Source organism: Doryrhamphus excisus, chromosome 19 (assembly GCF_030265055.1).
Source record: "Doryrhamphus excisus isolate RoL2022-K1 chromosome 19, RoL_Dexc_1.0, whole genome shotgun sequence".
Lineage (NCBI taxonomy): Eukaryota > Metazoa > Chordata > Actinopteri > Syngnathiformes > Syngnathidae > Doryrhamphus > Doryrhamphus excisus.
This window is the reverse complement of record NC_080484.1, coordinates 12,880,484-12,902,891: the sequence shown is the minus strand read 5'-3', so window position 1 is coordinate 12,902,891 and position 22,408 is coordinate 12,880,484. Positions and strand designations below refer to the sequence as shown.

Sequence of the window (22,408 nt, the reverse complement as noted above, 5' to 3'; positions counted from 1 at the left end):
CAGGCAAAATTACATTTGAGACATTTGTAGGTTAAATAAAAGGCATATAAAGTAAAGAAACAAAAAAGTGTTTTTATTTTTAAAAAGTACATATAATGCCATTTTTTTTATATAATGCCATTGTTTTTCGTTTCTTTTTCAGTCATGAATTGGACTGGTGAGCATCGCGCTTTCATTGTGGAAACGTTTATCAAAACAAACAAATCTGTAACTGCAACACAACAAGCGTTCCGTTTGAACTTCAAACTTGGTAGACATGATGCCGTACCAGCTCGAAACACATCTTGTTATGGGTTACCGACTTCAGAGCTGAAACGAAAATCAACCGGCCGACCTTGCACTGCCAGAAGTGATTTAATTTTTAAAACATAATGAAACGGAATGGCATTATATGTACTTTTCGAAAAAAAAAACACTTTTTTGTTTCTTTACTTTATTTGTTTGGGTTTGGAATATTTGAGTTATGGCATGTACCATGTCACTAAAGCGCTTTAATAGTATCTTTTACAAGCTTTTTGTGAAATCTAAGATGGTATCTATAACATACAATAAATATAACCTATGCATTTAACCAAGTAGATGGCGTTTTGGTTTGGAGTATTTGAGTTACATCATGTAATATGTTACAAAAGTGCTTTAAAAGTAACTTTTACAAGCTTTTTTGTGAAATCTAAGATGGTAACTATAACAGACAATAAATATAACCTATGCATTTAACCCAGTAGGGTGGTTTTGGTTTGGAGTATTTGAGTTACTTCATGTAATATGTTACAAAAGTGCTTTAAAAGTAACTTTTACAAGCTTTTTGTGAAATCTAAGATGGTAACTATGACAGACAATAAATATAACCTATGCATTTAACCAAGTAGATGGCATTTTGGTTTGGAGTATTTGAGTTACTCCATGTAATATGTTACAAAAGTGCTTTAAAAGTAACTTTTACAAGCTTTTTGTGAAATCTAACATGGTAACTATAACAGACAATAAATATAACCTATGCATTTAACCCAGCAGGGTGGTTGTTTCTTTACATTATTTGCCTTTTATTTAACCTATAAATGTGTCAGATCATTTTGCCTGACCGTGTAGATAGAGAGATGCCCTAGCAGAGATTCAAACCCAAATCTTCCCGATTTCCTGACGTTGTTGTGATGTTCAGGCTGGCCCTGAATGCACCTTGCTGTCTAGAGACGTGTTTGAGTGGGGGATACAATAAACAGTGAGGCAAAGGCAGCGTTGTTGGTGTGTGTGTCTATAATAAGCCCCATGAAGACTCCATTTCATTCATCTAGTTTACCTGGCTTCCAATGTAGCTGACCTTGAAACGCTTGGTGACACAATTTATATCGCTCCACAAGCTGAACATTGACCAATCTAAACTGTATGAGCTTCTGCAGAGAGTACAGAAAACAGAAATAAAAACACTGTCGTATCAATAATAATAAAGACAGATAATTGCCACACGCTTGGAAAAAGGTGCAGGATGTTCTTCTAAAATAACTGCTGGTGGTAAAATGTGTGTCACTCTCACACACATACACACACACACACACACAGATACTTGAGATGCTCAGGCGCAAGATTGACAGCTCAGAGATGAAGGTGTTGAAAAGGGGCGGTTAGGAGAGGAAACAAGCAGATCCTCCTGTGGATTTGGAGGCGATTTGATGGCCAATGATGGAGCGATATCAAAGAATTATTATCGTTCCAGACAGTGAGGCAGCTGCACTTTGTCGTACGACCATTAGCCGATGCTACCAGGAGACAAAAAGTGCCTTTGAACAAAGAGACAAGCAATAAGCAGCGGACACAACCCCCCTAATTTGACTGTAGCGGCTTTGTAAGGCATTCGAGCATACATGTAATACAGCTAACCTCAAATCATTATTACACAAAAGCTCAGACCTCTGGACAATTAGTTGTTAAGTCAAAGACATTTTTGTTTGATGTCGGCCATGTTTTTCAACCAATCGTACTCAAATTTGACACACAAATGCTCATGAATCCACTAAAAGTAGGTACCAAATTTCAAGAAAAGTTACAACTGGTGTTTTGCAGAGCTGTGTGATAAATTTCAAATCAATACGGTTGAATCGTGAATTTTTGATGACATTGCATATTCCAAAAAAGAAAAGAAAAACATAAGCAACTTTTCTGCCTGGGAGGCATCTTAAAGGAGCGCACATCGCTTGGCCTGATGTGATTGATGATGTCCGTATCGCATATTAGGTGAGTCCCTGCATCCCAGCTGGACCTTTTATTATCCTGATGAAGAGGAGGGGGTCGCCCTGGGGTTGGGGAGGGGGATTCAGTAATAGGCTGGGAGGTCCCCTGACTTGTTGTAACGTGCGTTTACGGGAGAAAATGAGCAATTGCGGCGTTAAGTCATGGTGGATAGGAAGGACACGCTTTTGCATAATGACATGGAGATGATACACAAAGAAACACACGTGCACACATTTCAGCACCAGCTGAGCCCACTATGTGTGTGTGTGTATGTGTGTGTGTGTGCGCTCGCGTAACAGCAGGCACTTTCAAGTGCAAGGCACCCAGACCTGCCCTGACGCACGCACACACACACACACTAACGATGCACGTGTGGAAGTGCATAATATGTTAGCACATTAAAGTCATTAGTGCGCCTCTCTGCTTTTTTGTATGTGCTATAAACACTAAAAAGTGACTCTATGGTGTTTGTGTGTGTGTGTGTGTGCTGGCTGTGAAAGGCCGTAGTGTCACCATATGGTCCCACATTAGCACATGCTCAACTCAGCCATGCAGAAGTGTGTGTGTGTGTGTGTGTGTGTGTGTGTGTGTGTGGGTGCACGGTGAGAATAATCGGCAGTAAAGCATCTGTTTATGTTTCATGAGCTGTGATATTAGTTGATTTAATCCTTCTCCTTCAGTATGATACTGTTCATTTGTTCACTTCCTGCGCCTTAGGGTGCGTTCACACGTGGACTCTGTGACTATGGTTCAAGTGGGCCACAAAGGCGCTTTGAAAGTATATTTTACCACCTTATTGTGAAATCTAAGATGGTAAATAAACCAGAAAATAAAAATAATTGATGCATTCAACCTAGAAGGTGTTTGGGTTTGGAATATTTGAGTCATGGCATGTACCGTGTCACTAAAGTGCTTTAAAAGTATCTTTTACAAGCTTTTTGTGAAATCTAAGATGGTACCTGTAAAAGACAATAAATATAACCTATGCATTTAACCAAGTAGATGGCATTTTGGCATTTTGGTTTGGAGTATTTGAGTAATAGGTTACAGAAGTTCTTTAAAAGCAACTTTTACAAGCTTTTTGTGAAATCTAAGATGGTAACTATAACAGACAATAAATATAACCTATGCATTTCACTCAGTAGTGTGGTTTTGGTTTGGAGTATTTGAGTTACATCATGTAATAGGTTACAAAAGTTCTTTAAAAGTAACTTTTACAAGCTTTTGTGAAATCTAAGATGGTAATTATAACAGACAATAAATATAACCTATGCATTTAACCCAGCAGGGTGGTTTTGGTTTGGAGTATTTGAGTTACATCGTGTAATATGTTACAAAAGTGCTTTAAAAGTAACTTTTACAAGCTTTTGTGAAATCTAAGATGGTAATTATAACAGACAATAAATATAACCTATGCATTTAACCCAGTAAGGTGGTTTTGATTTGGAGTATTTGAGTTACTACATGTAATATTTTACAAAAGTGCTTTAAAAGTATGTTTTAAAGGCTGGTTGTGAAATCTAAAACGGTAAATATAATGGAACATAATAATTTGGTTTGGAATACTGAGTCCAGTCATTGTTCTTCAAAGATGATAAATAAATACAGGAGTGAAACAGTGAAAAGATTTCATTATACAGACTATAGAATAGTAATTTCTAATGTTTATCAGTCTGTTTTAAGTAAAGAAATACAGGGCCTGCGGTATACTGTAGATGATACCATATGAAATAATATCTGTAAATATTAGACTTTTCTTCTTTCACCTGGCTTTGTCTTTGTTCCAGCCTAATTCCGTGTGTGTTGTATATATTTAGCATCACACGCCGCGCCGACTTCATTAACGACCACAGCGGGAGGCTTTAGCAGGCGAGTCAGCCGTGACGCAGAGATTACTGATTACACTTCTATCCTGCAATAATAATGATGATGATAAAAGCATAAATTGTCACCATGTCCTCCTTAACCTCCTCGAGTGCATTAGTGCATTTTCAAGTCATTAGAATTCCAAATAAGATGCACTAATGCAAATTCATGATGGTACTGGTAGCTTCCTCTGGGGGTAAATACAGCATTAAAGCATTGTTTAATGAGGTTATTATTATTATTATTACCCAATTGTCGCCTTCAGTCAACAACGGAACCCGCCTGATGCAAAATTATTGACTTATCCAACAACGCATCCAAGACCTTCGTGCTCAGCTACGTCTATCTGCTCTCGCTCCTGGGCTTTCGGTGTAATGGCAACACCAGGAGATGGAACATAGCGTGAATGCTTTGGTGGTTAATAAACCTTGAGCTTCAGAGGCTGATTTTGCCGGACATATGTTTAGTAAATATCATTTATCTCTCATCTACAAGGTGTACTGGGATGATCTTGGCATCAAAGTAAAAACAAGGCTTTGATGGTGGCTCTAGATGTGGAAATTGCTGCAGTAGTGAGTTTGAGACATGACATATTTATGCACTTGATATATAACTAACCATCCCGCAAATATGACCGGCACAGTTAGTTACTTGGATCATTTGGTAATCAGAGAAGGAAGAATCCATCGTCTTTAACTTGTTAATGTGAACGGAATGATTTTGAACCTTTTCCCCCTCAGGTCAGCGTCTTGGAGCGTCAGATCATCGACTTCCTGGGCTACCAGTGGGCTCCCATCCTCACCAACTTCATCCACATCATTGCGGTCATCCTGGGCCTGTTTGGCACCATCCAATTCAGACCGCGCTACGTCACCGGGGTGGGTGATGATACTGCTTTTATCGCTTATGCTTGAGTGGAGTGGTACCTTGGATTTTTGTTGTTAATGCATTCTAAAAGGTTCAATGGAAAATGAAACGTTTGAAAACCAAGGCAGTGTTCCTCATACGAAATAAGGTACATCGAATTAATCCAAAAACAAGCATCATGCAGAGAGGAATGAGAAATAAGTTCAAATGATGAATTTTTATCAAATTGTTGGCAATCGCAACTTTCTTTGGCCTCGAGGTGGGTCATTTAGCAGTCACCTTCAATTAAAAAATAGTGATAGTGAGTCCGCAATATGTCGGGTGCTTTGTTTGGGCACTCGCATATGTGGAACGATACAGTACCGAGACACTGAATGCAAAATTTTGGTATTTTTCACTGAAAACTGAAACATAGGTTTGACTGTATTTGCATGCAGTCATGTGAAAAAAAAACTCTGGCTAACTCTTCTAGTCTGAAACTGCTGCACACTAAATTTTTCAACACTGCTGTAATTTTTCTGCCAACCCGTAGGTGGGATCGGAGTGACTTGACATTTCTCTCTGCAACTTCAGGGTGTTTAGCCCAATCGTCATGACATTTTGTACACACCAATAACAGACTGAGAAGCACATCAGTGCATATTTTAAGAAAGATTGATTGAAAAATATGGCCGCCATCAATCTAAATGTCTGCAGGCGGCATGTAGGAACAAAATTGTCATCAACCATTTCTTGAATAACAATAAAACTGAGGATATATGTTTGCTAGCAAGACCTACGAGGCATTTTGACCACAAAGGTCATTCATCAGGACCAGCAAAATAAACTGTAAACAGTGTAATTTGCACGTCAGGCCAGTAGTTGGCGATGTCACAGATGTATGCTATGTGCTCACCGCTTGCTCTGCCTCTGTTCTCCCACAGTACGCCGCCTGGCTGGTCGTGTGGATGACCTGGAATGTTTTCATCATCTGTTTTTACCTGGAGGTGGGGGAGCTGTCCAAGGTAACGTTTAGTTTCAGTGTGTCGTTCTTACGCAAGCTGCCCAATCACACCCAGGAAACAGGCCGCCCGCTGCCCGCCACCGCACCCCGTCAGCTAAATGCGACACCCGACAACCTCAGCATCCTGCTTTATGTGTCAGATACATCATAAAAAGCCAAGAGCAAGTAGCAAACACAAGATTATATATTCATAAATCATATCAGTCACGTCCTTCCTGTTTGCAATATTCCCATTTACAGCACAGTCGGCACAATGAGACGATTCTAATCACAAATGATCTACTTGGACAATTAATTAAGGCCAATCAGTGCTCTATAAACACAAGAAATCAGTTGATGGAAGCCTTGATTGTCTTGATTGCGCTCCATGATGTGGGAATGAAAATAAGAAGAAAAAAGTGTTGTTGTTACTCACTGAAAATGACTTCTATTGGAGTGTGTTTGCAATCAAGAATCTTCCCAGCACTTAGTAACCAGTCACTTATTAAAATGAGTTGAAATGAGTTCCATGGAGGCAGGCTTTGCTAGTGTTATTTATGCTTAAATTGTGCTCTGTATTGTTTATACAGTACGCATGCAAACTTGCAACGCACATGTGCTAGTCAAAACCATGCTTCGATGTTATGGTCAAAAATGTTATCAAATCCACCCCCTATCTATGTCAATAACTACTTTGATTTGGGGGGAATTTCATTTTATTCTTTCATTGTCTAATTTTTACATTTGATTTTATTTGTTCATTTTTTTGCATTTACTTATTTAGTGCATTATAATGTATTAATAAGTATGAGTATTATAATGAGTACAGATTATATTATTTTAATCAAGAATCATGATTCTATAATTTTATGTATTTAATAATACAATTTTACAAATAAATCCTGGATGCAATTTTAAAACTGTCAAACTATTGTCAACCAATATTGTTTTTTGAAACGGGTGCGTACAAATGAAGGCCAGATACCCTCTGCAGTTGAGTCAACTATGAGGAACTATGACCTAGAACAGTGTACGAGGCTGAAATGTCATTTTAGAAAAATGGGTTGGTGTTCTACAGCCCCTCTGGGTGGGATCAACACATCTGTCGTCAAATAAGGCCGACCCCCCCCCCCCCCCCCCCCCTCCCCCGGTTAATTAGCTGCACCTTCATCAATTAAAACGGCGTCCAATCAGAGCACGGCACACTGCACAGCTTGCTTTTATGACCAGAGCAGTATGTGTGTGTGTGTGTTAAGCTGAAGGGCACATTAACCTTGACCTAGTTATTACGGGGGGGTGCGACACCTCCATCATGCACCAGCTGTTATACAACTCCATCAGCAGCAGTCCCTGCCTTGTTTACTGACCCGTTACTCTGTATTGTATGTAAAACAAAGCTCCATAAATAACGTGTGGTTCCACATTAAAAAGCCAAGACTTTGAGGAATTCCCTCGCAATAATAACAATAAGCGGGAAAGTGCCTCATTAGCATTTTGTACTTGCGGGCTATTAGCGGTAACGAGCGTTGGCTTAACGCGGCCTCTCTCCTCGCTTTATTGTCGCCTTATCGGCTCATCTCGGGGCTAAACCCACATCCGTGTGTAGCACGCAGGCATGTCGCCATAGCAACTGTACACATAAAACTGAAATGAAAGATGCCAGGCAAAAAAAAAAGTCAACTTGCGAACGGACGTGTGACACCATAAACACTTTCACACCGATACCGATAACTGCTGATCATACCGATATGATACAGTTGAAGAAATTAGGATGCCACCCAATGAAATATGATGACATTACTACCACACTATCAGGAGAACCAGAGGATAGAACCAAGAGAGGCAAGACCTGCTGTGGCCCAGCAGGGTGCACTGTATTCAGGCACATGCTCCGAGCAGCCAGAGTGATGCCATGGACGTCTCAGGCAAACCTTTTGCACTTTTCAAATTTCAGTGGCTGAAATGTTTTTTTTGGGGTGCTCGATGTTTATTTTTCCCCTTATCGCAGAACATATGGTGAGTTTGTTTACACGTGAGCTCAGGGGAAGTTATGATAGGCCGTTAACGTCACAGGCAGGAGCAAAAAGGAGCTCTTCATTTGCTCATCTGCACAGTATTTCATATTTAATACTCATATTTTTCAATTTTGGCAGCGTTCCACCCGTACCAGCGATGTATTCATGTTCTTGTAGTTCACCTTGTAGGGAAATATTTCAGAACTCCGAGTGCTGCTTCTCTTCTCATCCTACATTTCCATGTCGTTCGTCTCCACTCAGCCTATAATCAAGTCTCTCTTAATTGCCTTTCTCCTTCTTCGTGTGCTGCTGCTGCATTTATAAGTCAAGCCTTGACTTGCCAGCCAATTCTTCTTCCCGTTATGAGACCTTATGTACTGTCCACTTGAGTACATCACTAAAGTCAGTGTGCTTGTTACTTAGAGTTCATTTGACACAAAGCAAACGTGACAGACTCCATTTTTCTTCATTAAAAGACATCTGACATCCTTTTTGTGTATGTCATTGCCAAACGCTAACAACCTCGTTGTTCCCCGCCCCTCCCGGTTGTCCAGATTATGAAATCAAATCATGTAGCAAAACTATTGTAGTGGTAGGTTACCGGGACATAATTCACCCCGGAACGATTGATAGTAGAAGAGTTGCCACCCGGAGGGATGGCGCAAGGGATGGGGGTTTTCTGCTTCCTGTTGTGGTTGAGAGACGGGGCTTTCATGTCTTATGTAGCAAAGAGTGCAATTTAATGTTTGCAAGAAAAATTAAGTTTTCTCCCGGTAAGGCGCCCCCTGCCGGGGCAGGCGTGCCGACCCCCGTGTGGACAATCTTGTCCCCTTCACCACACCCTTCTCCCCTGCCACAAGCAGTATACGCACACGGCGGGGCCGTGCGGTTGTCCCAGCACACACGGACGATTTTGACTATGGGTGAATTCTGGGGGGGCTTGTGTAGTGGTAGGTTACCGGGACATAATTCACCCCAGAACGATCAATAGGGGAAGAGTTGCCACCCGGAGGGATGGGTGCAAGGGACAGGGGTTTTCCGCTTCCTGTTGTGGTTAAGAGACGGGGCTTTCATGTCTCACGTAGCAAAGAGTGCAAGTTAATGTTTGCAAGAAAAATTAAGTTTTCTCCCAAATTCGACACTCCGCCTCAGTTTCACTATAGTTTTTATACACTCTTGACCCTGGAACAGATCATTTCTGTGTCTCATATTTCCCACAGTAAAAATAATCTTCCCAAATTCAGGTTTCAGGCTGCTTGGGAACCACAGAGCCAAGATGAGCAAATGTAGAGTTGACAGAAAGGCGAGGTGATATCAGTCCATCACACCCGTTCCTTGCAGTGTGGCTGTAATGCTATGAAAATAAGTCTTTTAAAAGATTTCTGACAGCATCCTGTGTGGATTTGGAGTGGAGGCTGTGGAGCAAGAAGCATATTACCATGCATTCAGACACACACACGCACACACACACACTTAGACAGCCAACTGTCAGCCGTCCACTGTCATAAAATGGATGCACCACCTCCTGGGTGACAGACGCACACACACACACATATACACACGCACACAGACACACTCGGCTGTCAATCATTCATTGAGTAGATGGCGTGCTGTGCGGGGTTTCCATGTGAGTGTGGGGGGTGCTCTTAGCGTAGTGCATGTGTTAAAGCGCAATTGCGAGTGTAGGTGTCGCTTGCTCACTTGTTCAAGGTGTGGTTTGTCATGCGAGTCATTGGCACGCGCACACACACACACGCACACACACACACACACAGTCCGCGTGTTTTTGGCAAGACTCAAATCAGAAGAAGGTGTCCCCCACGCACATGCACATAGAATGACGTGTGAAGACGTAGGCGCGGTTCACACTTGGAGTTTGGTACTGGCTAAAAAAGATACAGAGTGAGCTGTGACATATTATTATTATTATTTTGCTGCACGCACCAGCGTTTAAATGACATAAAGATATTTAAAAGTCTATTTTACAAGATTTCTGTAAATATGACGGAATATAAAAATAAGTCATTGAACTCATCAAATGGCATTTTGGTGTGGGATGCGTGTTACATAACACGTCAGTCACAAAGACGCTTTAAAAGTATATTTTCAAGCATTTTATGAAATCTAACCACATCCCATCAGGTTGGCTTGGAATATTTGAGTTCCATCACATAATACGTCTGATAAGCCTTTGTTTCTGTTATTTATTGTATAGCAGGGGTCTCAAACTCAATTTAACCTGGGGGCCACTGGAGCTAGGGTCTGGGCAAGGCTGGGTCGCATCAGGTTTTCCAAAAAAAACCAAAACGCATTTATTAAAAATAGAAAAATATACAAACTTTTTCAGCGCTTTGGTTCCGATTTTCTACAATAAAAGCTCTGATAAAACATTCCACTGTTCTCAAATATCTTCATTTTTATTTTTCTGCACAAAATAAGATGAAAAATAAATAAACAAATCAATAATAAAGAAAATCAATCAATCAGTAATAAATAAATATAATAATAATAATAAAACGGCAAATAATAATAACTTAAAAAACCACATATAGTTGGTGGGTAGACAAATTAATTTTTTCAGATTAAAATGAACAAAGCATTATTAGAGCCCTGTAGACATGACAAAACACGACTATAGTCACATTTATACTCTTTTTATTTACAACATATTGCGCAACTGCAGGGTCTTGAGACACATGCTAACTCGCAAACTAGAGAGCTAGCGACCTCAACGGTAGCATTCAAGTTATTTCCTTTAAACTTAAATAGCCAAAAACTTACCACTTCCACACGGAGAGGGAGGATAACTATTAACAGTTATTTAACCTTTAACATGAACATTAATCAAACGGAATAATTTTTTCTGGGTACATGATACCATACAGCATCCATATCAAACTTGCGCGGGCCGCATTAACATTAAACTTTCATATCAAGGCGGGGGCCTCAAACTAGTGTCCTGCGGGCCACATTTGGCCCGCGGGCCGCGTGTTTGAGACCCCTGTTGTTCAGTCTTTGGTATCATGGCGAAACTAGCAGCGAAAGGCCCCAAAGTATCTTTGGTCTTCTCATGTTTGAGAGTACCCACCAGCCTTCACACGTAACCCTGCAAACAGTACTAGCTAGCCTAGAAAACATACCACTGTTCTTTTGAGGTTAAGTCATGTGATATTCATGCCCGCCTCTGATGGAATGACAGGAAGCTGATTGCCGTGAGGAAGAAATGAGCAGATGTCAAAGTAAAAGCATCTGACCCCGCTTGACTGCCTTTTCATCATCAACTTCTATCACTAGAGCCCAACGTTTCAGCCGACGTGACGCGTGATTATTCGCCGTTTACTGTATGATTTCACACGCGGCAAGAATTAGTGCCGGCTTGTTGAAACAAAAGCGGCTGATTGAACCCAGATTGAGTGCGACGATGGCTTTCATCGCTACAATTACGTCTCTATGTGGCAAATCGATAAAAATGACTTTGCTGTAAAAGTCGCTGGCTATGTCTGTTCCTATAATTGGGATCCGACGGATGGAAGCATTGATGTTTATTATCGGGAATTGAGACAACTTTATGGACGCACGGCAGAGCTAAACGTAGGATAACTTAAGTTTGTACTAATATTTCTCCCCCAAACATTTGACTTTCTCCAATTACGACCGCTTTTCAAATAGCAACCAGAGCTACCGTTATCTTTACAACTTTCTCATGTGCTACAAATCATTATCAAAGTAAAAACAGTAGTTATATAATGAGTTTTCACATTTAGGTTAATTGGTTCTAGACCGGCGGCACGGCGGTCGAGTGGTTAGCGCGCAGACCTCACAGCTAGCAGACCTCACAGCTAGGAGGACCAGGGTTCGATTCCACCCTCGGCCATCTCTGTGTGGAGTTTGCATGTTCTCCCCCGTGCATGCGTGGGTTTTCACCGGGTACTCCCACATTCCAAAAACATGCTAGGTTAATTGGTGACTCCAAATTGTCCATAGGTATGAGTGTGAGTGTGAATGGTTGTTTGTCTATATGTGCCCTGTGATTGGCTGGCGACCAGTCCAGGGTGTAACCCGGTACCCCGCCCAAAGACAGCTGGGATAGGCTCCAGCACCCCCCGCGACCCTTGTGAGGAAAAAGCGGTAGAAAATGAATGAATGAATGAATGAATGGTTCCAGACCTGATGTGATGAGTGAATTTACACAAAGTAGGATTCCTTATTTAGTGAGGATAAGCAAGAGCCCTGTCTAGAGCCCTCTAGACAGGAAACAACACCCCTATAGTCACCTTCATGCTCCCATTACCCAATGTAGTAGATAAAATAAGAGATATTAAGACATAATATAGACTCACATGTTAGCATCGGGAAAGTTCCTTGTTGTTGTTCTTTTTATATTTCCTGTTCCGTGTAGTACTTCCTGCGGTGTCTGTTGTCTCATCAATTTAACATTGCTTTGCGAGCAGTATCGAAAACTACAAAGCATCCCAGCGTCCTTGAATGTCGGGCAAATAAACAATAAATGCAAACACTGGTGTGATGTCAAGGAAAGATTATATGAAAACTTGGATGTTTACCATTTCATAACAAGTCCTTGCTACCAAAGGGCTAGATCATTTTTGATCATTCAACGGCAAAGAAAGTGAACTTTTTGCAGCTTTCTTATTGACTAAGAATGTTTTATTGCTTTGGGTGTTGCCGGCGGTCTTTCAATAATCCGGGGAAACTCCTGAGAACTTAATTAGTTTGAATTAGCGCCCATCCTTCGTGCCGTTTCACCCTGATCTCACCGAGGCCGCACAAGACATCGGCGCTATACCATCCAGGCGCCATAGAAGGTGTTGCTGTTGTTGGGAGATTTGCTCCGAGATGGTCAGGGCCAGGATATTATTGACTTGAGCTTCGCTCGGGCAGCCACCTGACACCTCTCCTTCAGCACATATGCACACACATTCACACAAATAAAAAAAAAAAATGAACCACATCCCCCAACCAATTTGAAAGAAGAGAGGTGCTTCAGGCATTACGGGTTAAGGTCTCATCCAGCGCCCATGGGAAATCAGGGCCAAACAACGTAGGGAGATGCAGCGTGACTGATGATATTGCTGCCAAATAACACCAAGTGAGTTGCAGAGGGGCCAGCAGAAGAAAATGATGGAGTCACAGATGGAGATAGTTTGTTAAATAGAGTGAAAAATCGACTTCTGCCAGAATAAAGCTTATTTTCTGACCTCTCTGGTTTTGTGGACGCCCCCCGAATGTCTCGTTGTTGTTAGCGCATCCAAAGCAAACATTTATTTACTGCTTGGTTGACTGGCTGCATGACCACTGGAGCTTGTGTTTGTGTACATTTAGACCACGTATAATCAGGTCACATGTCTATGTTTGTGTGTGTGTGCGCTACGTGTAGGAGCCTCTGAAGTGGAACAGCCCTCACATTGTATGAATAGGACTTTTGGGATAAAGATGCCTATAAAGTCGGACAACATGTCAGCCTGGATTGGGGCATATCTATCCACCACATTATGTGGGCATTCGGGGGTGAGCTATAGAGGGGCGTTTGTGTTTGGGACCACTGAAATATCACACTTTTTTTGCGAAATTATTGTTTGTCCGCATCCGTCAGCTCATGATACTTGCTCAAAAAACCCAGATTATTTTACACATTTGTATGTTTTACTTTCCTGCCAAGTCATTATGTTTATGAAGGTGTCACGCCCTGTGTGGGGTCCTAAGTGACAGTTTGGGTTTGAGTTTACGGTCTGGGCTTTGGTTTCCTTTTGGCACGCTCTTATTTTGGTTTGACTTCCTGTTTTTCCTTGTCTGCCTCCGTTGTCTTAGTTACCCACACCTGTCCCTAATTTGAGTGTCTATTTAGTTCAGGTGTGTGCGTCTCCCTTTGTGGGATTATTATTGTTTGTTCGTCCTGCTGCTACCTGAGTTGCCTTTTTCTGCTGCTGCTTTTACAGCTAGAATAAACATTATTGACCTGCTATTTGGTCCTGCTCTCTGCATCCTGGGGTCGCACCGCAACACAGACATGCCGCGCCGTGACAGAAGGAGTCATTTCCTTCTTTTTTTTGGAAAAATAACTTGTTACTACAAATAATGACCTTTTTAAACATGGTGAAAACTAAGACAACCCCATTTACACACTGCGTATGTTTTATTATTTTTGGTCCGGATGACTGTGACGCTTGTAAAGCATGCTTTGTATATCCAGTAGGATTTGCTTTGTATTAATTGTTGTGGAGCGCTGCACGGTGGTCGAGTGGTTAGCTAGGTGACCCGAGTTCAATCCCACCCTCGGTTATCTCTGTGTGGAGTTTGCATGTTCTCCCCCGTGCATGCGTGGGTTTCCGGGGACTCCGGTTTCCTCCCACATTCCAAAAACATGCTAGGTTCCATAGGTATGAATGTGAGTGTGAATGGTTGTTTGTCTATATGTGCCCTGTGATTGGCTGGTGACCAGTCCAGGTTGTACCCCACCTCTCGCCCCAAGACAGCTGGGATCCAGCACCCTCCATGACCCTTGTGAGGTAGAAAATGAATGAATGAATGAATAATTGTTGTGGACGATTGCGATGAACAGCAAAGGCCACAGGTTAAAAAAACAGGAGCACGAGACGGAAATGAAGATAAACAGAAAGAAAGGGGAGGAATATCTGCGACAATAGGCGGCTGACGACAAGAGAGAGAGAGAGAGCACGTAGCAGAAATTAAGTGCGATTTTTACTCATTACAAAGACGAGCACAACACAGGGAGAGGGTATTAATCAGAGCTCAGCGCTAATGAGGCATTAAGTCATTACACGAGAATAGAAAGAGAGCCAGAAAAAGAAAAGGAAAGCACAATATAAATTAATTAGAGGGCGAGGAGAGAGGAACATTAGTAGGAAAATGAACATTTTGGAAAAGGATGTGGCACAGCTGAAGGATGATGTGATGGGTGGAAGAACGAAACCCGGAAGAGTCGCCTCATGTATGCAGAAACTGAAACGACCCTTTTGTTCCTTGATGCATTGTTTGCATTTTATGTACATATTTTATACTTATACTTAACATTCACTTTTCACTTATTTTCATACTATTATGACTTTAAAAAGTATAACTATTTCAACTTTAAGCTACTAAAATGTTACGGTTCCTCATAGTATTACGATATTATTATAGTTTGACAGTAAAGTTACTGCTGATTTTTGCTGGTTTTCAACTCTTCATGTTGTAGGAAGTCAACACATCATCAATGATGGACACCATATAAATGATAAATTGATAATAATGATAAATTCCAAACAGTGCCACAGTTTCATGCTTTTGAATGCATCATCTTTCGGTGTATTTTTAGTCACAGCCAACCTCTCTATTTATCTGTCCGTTCACTGGAGATGACAAACTGTTTGGCTTTAATGAAAACATCTTGACATTCAGCTGTGACCCCCCCCCTCCCATCGCTCCTCATCATGTTGAGCAGCCGTTTAACCTCACTTTCCCTCTCTCTGCAGGACTCTGACCTTGTCCTGACGTTTAACCTGTCCATGCATCGGTCCTGGTGGATGGAGAACGGCCCCGGGTGCACGGTGACTCTCGTAACCCCTCCCCCCGCCTGGGCGCCCGAGGACCACCGCTACATATCGATATCGGGCTGCCTGATGGACTTTCAATTTGTGGAGGTGGCTCACTCCTCGCTGCAGATACTGCTGGCTGTAAGTACTTTTTCAATAGCGCAACAGTCCTACATTGATGGGAGGAAGTTAAAGAGTCCATAGTATTGTATTTTTTACCCATTTTAAACACTGTCTTGGAAGTGTGCTAGCCATGGTGGCGGAATTTAGACTTGTAGCTGTAGCTTTAATGCTAATGGGCAGTGTTTGCCCTTTAGTGTTTCCAGGAAGTGCTATTGTGCACTCTATTCACTTTTTATATAAACACTGTAATTAGCAACAGTAGCATAGCTAAAGTGCTAACATTACTTTAACATTTTAACAACATCATCATGCTAGGTTAGCAGATGCTATGTATCACACCCAGCAACATAACATTAAGGAGTGGGACAGAAGGACAAAAACGTTAGCAACATTAGCATTGTTAGTTAAAGTGCTAACATTACGCTCACATTTTAACAACAACATCATGCTAGGTTAGCAGATGCTATGTATCACACCCAACAACATAACATTAAGAAGTGGGACAAAAGGACACAGATGTTAGTAACATTAGCATCATTACTTAAAGTGCTAACATTACGCTCACATTTTAACAACAACATCATGCTAGGTTAGCAGATGCAATATATCACACCCAACAACATAACATTAAGGAGTGGGACAGGTGGACACTAACGTTAGCAACATTAGCATCATTAGTTAAAGTGCTAACATTACACTCACATTTTAACTACAACATCATGCTAGGTTAGCAGATGCTATGTATCACACACAACAACATTAAGGAGTAGGACAGGAGGACAAAAACGTTATCAATACTAGCATAGCTATGTGAGTTAAAGTGCTAACATTAGGCTAGGTTAACCTATTTGTTGATGAAATCATTATGATTAAAGGTACAGATGATGGGATAGTTTGGGAGGGCGTCGGTAGACATTTTAATGAATAGTGAAGTTCTAAGAAAGGCGGTCTTGCCGTCATGACAACTTCAAAAGCGACATGTTGAGCTGCACTTTTCTATAATAAGGAACCTTTTAAAGCGGTTAGACTTCTTCACCTCTTCTTTAATCTATGCCAAAACGATTTCCCGCCGCCTGCTTTCCTCCCGACCCCTATCTTAGCCTCGCCCTCTGCAACCTCTCCTCTCCAGCACAGTCAAACTGGGGTAATTAGCAGGAACCGAGGAGACCAAATAGAGTGACGGAGGCCTGTCACCTTTCATCACCGCCTTTGCTTTGTTTGCATACTTGTGCATAGCAGTGAATAAAGCGGCACGTATATGTGGCGACTGCCTCGGTTATTAAATCAGCAGAAACAGTCTGGGTAAGCAGGTGCCTCTGCATCCTCGTCTCTTTGGATGACGGCCTCCCACCGCCTCAGTCGACAGTGATACTTATAGCGTGGCTGAGCGCCAAGCCGCCACACAGCTGTACCACTGTCTCCACGTAATTGGTGTGCGGAAAGGCTGTCATGCTTCATGAGAGCACACACACGCACACACTCTCCCTCTCTCTCTCCCTGCGAACCTGACCGCTTCAACGGCCCGGCTTGGTTGGCTCAAATTGGTGGAAATGCTGTCAGAGTTCTTAATGGTGTCCGTTCTACACGTCGACTTGCTGATGAAGTTGTGGGGGTTTGTGTTGGAGTTTGGGATGCTGGATGCCGGGTGGCTACTATCAAATTTGAGAAGCGAGAATTTGCAGTGCAGAAAGTAAAACTGTTTTGGAGAACCTCTCTGCTCAAACTTACTGGAGCTGAGATGTTCCAAGGCCTTCAATGACTTCAGCTTTTCAGCTTCACCAATGATCTCATATCCAAAGTCTCCTTAAAGAAGCCGTCTCATCTTCTGTAAGTTTCAGGTGTGATATACTTATAGGTTATCACATGGTTTGTCTGGTATCAGGCCAGGTATCATGCCCCCAAGTGTCAGTATCAGCCCGAGACCGAAGGTCTTATTATCACATACTATTTAATCATGAGCTTATTATCACGTACTATTTAATCAAAAGACCATTTTGTTTCCAGAAAATGTTCAGTTTATTACATGTATTATATCTAAACAGTGCAAACACAATAATTGCAAAAATATTCAAACAATAATATTTTATCAACAGTCTTATCTTATCAATGTCTGACAATTAAAGTTCCATTAATCAAGTTTGGGTTTTTTTACTGACTGGAGAAGCACTAGGCACTAAGCACTCGTGTGCTGTTCTCTGATTGGTTGTTTCACGGACACGATACCAGAGCAGCGCGCTCTGAGTGGACAGCTACGGGGGCTGATACTGGACATGGTTAAACTCTATATTTTATCAGTATCACTGCCCTGGGCTTTGACACAGTATCATTTCGGCCTTTTCCCGTATCATTCATGGGCGGTTTCGAGGGTACAGGGCCAATTAATACTGTAGTATGTGATAAAGTATGTTCTTTTATCAACTTTTTTTTTATTATTAAACTCTTAATTTTTTATTAGAAATGACTAGGGACGTCCGATAATTATCGGCGCGACATATCGGTTGATATCGGTATATTTAGTAATTACCTATGTTTTGAGCCCCTGGCAGTCAGGGGACCTGCAAATTCTCCCGACTTTTCCCTCTTTTTTACAGCACCCCTAAGCCAATAGCACTCATCATATATAAGTTGAAAAATGTCTAATTAATCCATGTGATCGGTATCGCTATGGGCCGATTTCACTCATGGATGATGGGTTTGGGAATCAGCAGTATAAGACCTGGCTTGGAAAAACATCTTTTTCCAAGCTACTCCACACATTGCAGCGTCCAGACCTGTAAGTCAAAGGATGTTTGGGCCTGAAGCGTTTGCTCCTTTGCTGAGCCAGCGTCTCTTCCGCTCTCTGCAGCCTCATTGCCCCTGAAAATGACTTTTGCTGCACACGTTAGCGGGCCGGGACACGCACACAAGTCGCGCGGTGCCGCAATGCACATTAATATCCTGTTAATATTCCGTCCACTCAAATATTCCATCTTGGCGTTGCTGCGTGTAAACATAATATCCTGTTGACGAAGAGGGGGGGTGGTCTGCTTGTATTGTCTGTTGGTGTGAAGGAACCCAAGTAAGATGGATGAGCGGTGCCGTTATTAGACTAAAGTCTTATCTTTCTTTCCTGTCGCACTGCCTTCTCACCAATCTTATATTTACTTTTAACATTCATCATTGCTTTACTCACACACGTTGGCAGCCAATAAAACACAGTCAAGAACATTTTCATGTTAGTGCAGACTGTATGAAAGAAGTATTGTTGGTTCCACTGAAGAAATCCTTCATTAAAATACAAAAAAACCTCTTAATTATTCCGTTATTTACAAATTTACATACATTTTTAACATGTGTGTATATAATTAAATAAAATATCTCTAAGGTGTTAAACATTTAACAAAAATACATTCATCTCTCACTTCATGATGGTGCAAACATCACGCTCTCAGTCGTTGGTGTTTCAAAAATGTATTAATGAATCAATGCTGTTTCATGACTGAATACGGCCTATGATTAGCATAAAATTATTCCATATCTAAGACAATTGTACTTATTGTTGGCCTAGATTAAGTATTTTCAAGCATAAAAATGTCTAAATGTCATGGCTGAGATAGAGTGAGGTGGGTTAAAAGGTTCTCCTCCCTTCCATGTGGAAGTGGTAAATAAATTGGAGAACTCGTACGCTTGGTAGCTTACAGTCGCTTATATCCCTGCAGTGATCCTATAGCGTGCGCAATGTGATATAAACTAAGAACAATAAGAAGTGTAAAAGTAACTATAGGGGTGTTATTTCATGTGTACAGGGCTCTAATAATGCTAAAACCCGTATTTAGAAAGTCATACAAGAGGTTTTCTATGCTCTAACTAGGAAAGTATTGAATGATACTTGACTGAAATGCGCTTATTGTGGTGGGGGTCTGGAACCAATTATCAGGAAACTGATTTAGAAAGGTCCTGGAGGCCACCTCAAGTGGATCACCCGATGAGACCACGATTCCGCCACCTCCAAGCTTACGAAGCGACTTTGCAAAGTGATGGTGCAATTTTTTTTCGCTCCCAAACGATATCTGATAATCCCGGTAAAACCGAATCAGCTTTGCGGCCGTCTTTTGTGAAGATGGCGACATTATTTCAACTCTTAATTGATTCCATCCCGGTTCCTGCTTGTTGTGGTTGATAAGTATGTTTACAATCGCAGATGATGCTGCGTGTCTGCGCCTGATAATCTTGGTTTTTTTTCCCCGTGGCAAACATCTTCCTTGCTTTATCATTAATCCCGCATGTCCGCTTGCTGCTGATAAAATGCGGCTGTCACTAAGGTGTCTCATTTACAGGATTACATTTGTTTATGTGGCGCGCTGATGAACGCTGACTTGTTTTGGTTTTTGTGAGCCAGTTTACCCAAATGATTATTTTGGTGATGACAAAATGCAGCTTGCGGCTCATTTAGCCGCTCCAACCGGTAAATAATGATTTTAACACCGAGTGAAGCAGAAAATGTCTGCCTGACAAGTCCTCTCTAGCTTGTAACGTATTTTCAAGCCCTTTTAATTGATTCAGGGACTCCAAGTTGCAAACAGCAAAGCGTAAAAATGTCTTTCATCGACAAAGCAAACAAAAGACCCACAGGTTATTACTTATTCATCAAATAGAGGATTAGCGCAGCCGAGCAGAGTGGCAGACTGACATGCATGGCATTGTTCCTTCTCCTTTTCTTCATCTGTGAATAACAAGCAGACGGAAGCTGCTGCTGTGGTTGTTTGGACCCTCACGGGTGCTACATTAAATACATGCTTCATATTCTGGGGATCCTGGTGTGGATTTTACACCCACGCTGCTCTCTCACACTGCGGTCACTTGAGACTTTATTATCCACCAGGCAGCACAGTCAGTGTCACGACTTCTGAAGGGTACCACTGTAGTAGGGCAGTACAGTATGGAAGTGGTAGAGGTGGAGCTATACCGGAAGAATGGTTATGTGCAAACAAAGTCTTCAGGTCTACGGTGTAGCATTGACTCAATGGTAGCCCACACTAAACCGTATGGCTCCACCGATGCTGATATACACACTCGGACCTCGGTTAAAGCGGTTAACTGGTTCCAGACCCCGACCGCGATAAGTGAAGTTCTGCAATGCAGGATTCAATATTCCATGCGCTTATCCTCATCGGGGCCGCAGGCTATGCTGGAGCCTATCCCAGCTGACTTCAGGCGAGGATTCAATGTTAAGAAATAGAATATTTTCATATTTTTAACCTGTTTACAATCCTCTAAATACGTTTTTAACACTATTAGAGCCTGCCAGACATGAGCTAACACCCCTATAGTCACCTTTACATTTGTACTATTGTACATTATGTCATTGTATGGTCATATTACCTTGTACTTTGGTACGTGACAAAAAAAATACACATAAAACTATATTAGGAAAGCAGGAAGTGAACAAATGTAACAGTTACTGATTGTAAAAGTACCAGATGGAGGGGTAGGATTTAATTAGCTTTGCTTCTTCCTACTCCTTTTGGACATGTGGAACTGTGAACTGATTATGTGATGCATTCAATTGTAATCTGATGCATGTTCAATTGAAATTAAACCATTACCATTACTATCCAATATAGTAAATATAATCAGAGAAAATAAAACATATTAGACATAAGTCAGATAACACTTGAAATCAAACACATATGACCTTCACTTTAATAGTCGCAAAAGATTTGTATTTTCTGGGATTTCCATGGATATTTAAATACAACAATTTGTACTTCCACTGTAAATTACGTTAGTGAGTAATAAGAATACCCATTCAATGCCACTCATCCCCACTAGGGTGCTGTGCGGGAGCCTAACCCAGCTGACTTGGGGTGAAAATCCACTTAGTGTCTGTCTTGGTCTGTGTGCATTTAGACACAAAGTGAGGATGAGAGATACTTGGGAATATCATTTGAACAATTCAGCCGTCTAGTTTGCCGCTGAGCCCCGCTACTTCTGCGCTACGGGAGTCACGACAGCAGATCCTGTCACATATAAAATGGGTCGATGAGAATACATGCTGAGCGCTGTTTTGTGTGACGCCAGTGGAGCTTTTCCGCGCACGGGCCTTGCCGACATCCGCGTGGACCACTGTGGATTCCGTTCCACTGAGTTTAGTGTTAAGGTAAGGTTAAGAGTTAAGTTGTAAGCAGAACGGTTACGGCCTATGCAGTGAATGGCCTCTCCGCTGATGTAGTTGTCAGTCAATGTATAGCGTGGGCGAGCGAGAGGGCGACAGAGGTGAAGCGAGGGAGGAGCGAGGGCTCCCTGGGATCTGAACATTATTTAAAGTAAATGAGGTCAAGACCTTGAGATAAATGCTGAATGTGGAATGTAGGCGCTGGCGCACGCACCTCGCTGAATACCAAAAGAGGTCGTGGCTAAAGCCTATTCCAGCAATAAACGCTAAGCCTCCTCATCTGGGGAGAGTTTGATTCATCTACCGACGTCTGCTTACGTCTTCTGTCTGTCCTGCGCTTCTTTTTTTTTTTTTTTTTTTGAGGTCGTAAAAGGCCGACCTTCCATCGACCGCCCTTTCCTCCATCCTTGCCCCAATTGGCGTCCTCCTCCTGGTTGCTGAGGAGACGAGCAGCCAATGAGAGAGCAGAGTTGTTCTGGTTTGGCATCCAGTGTCACGCGTTTGTAGCTAAGGAGGCGGCACAAGCCCCGTTTTTGTGACAAAGCGCTACGTCACGATGGCAGTAAACATTTCAAACACATCCCCCACCTTGTGGAACGTGAAGGCGCCGAAGCTTTTGTGTGCG

The 22,408-nt window shown here is 41.9% G+C and overlaps 1 protein-coding gene across 5 annotated transcripts in view; it reads left to right on the top strand.

Annotated features, from left to right (window-relative positions):
- nkain2 (sodium/potassium transporting ATPase interacting 2) overlaps positions 1-22,408 on the top strand; it is a 71,633-nt gene that overhangs the window by 38,700 nt on the left and 10,525 nt on the right. For all 5 annotated transcript variants that reach the window (XR_009120229.1, XM_058057093.1, XM_058057094.1 and 2 more), the window contains 3 exons: positions 4,833-4,970; positions 5,883-5,963; positions 15,447-15,647. Coding sequence is in view for 4 of the 5 variants with exons in the window: in XM_058057093.1 (XP_057913076.1) it covers positions 4,833-4,970; positions 5,883-5,963; positions 15,447-15,647 (420 nt within the window). In the remaining variant the exon portion in view is untranslated. The remainder of the gene's footprint in view (positions 1-4,832; positions 4,971-5,882; positions 5,964-15,446; positions 15,648-22,408) is intronic.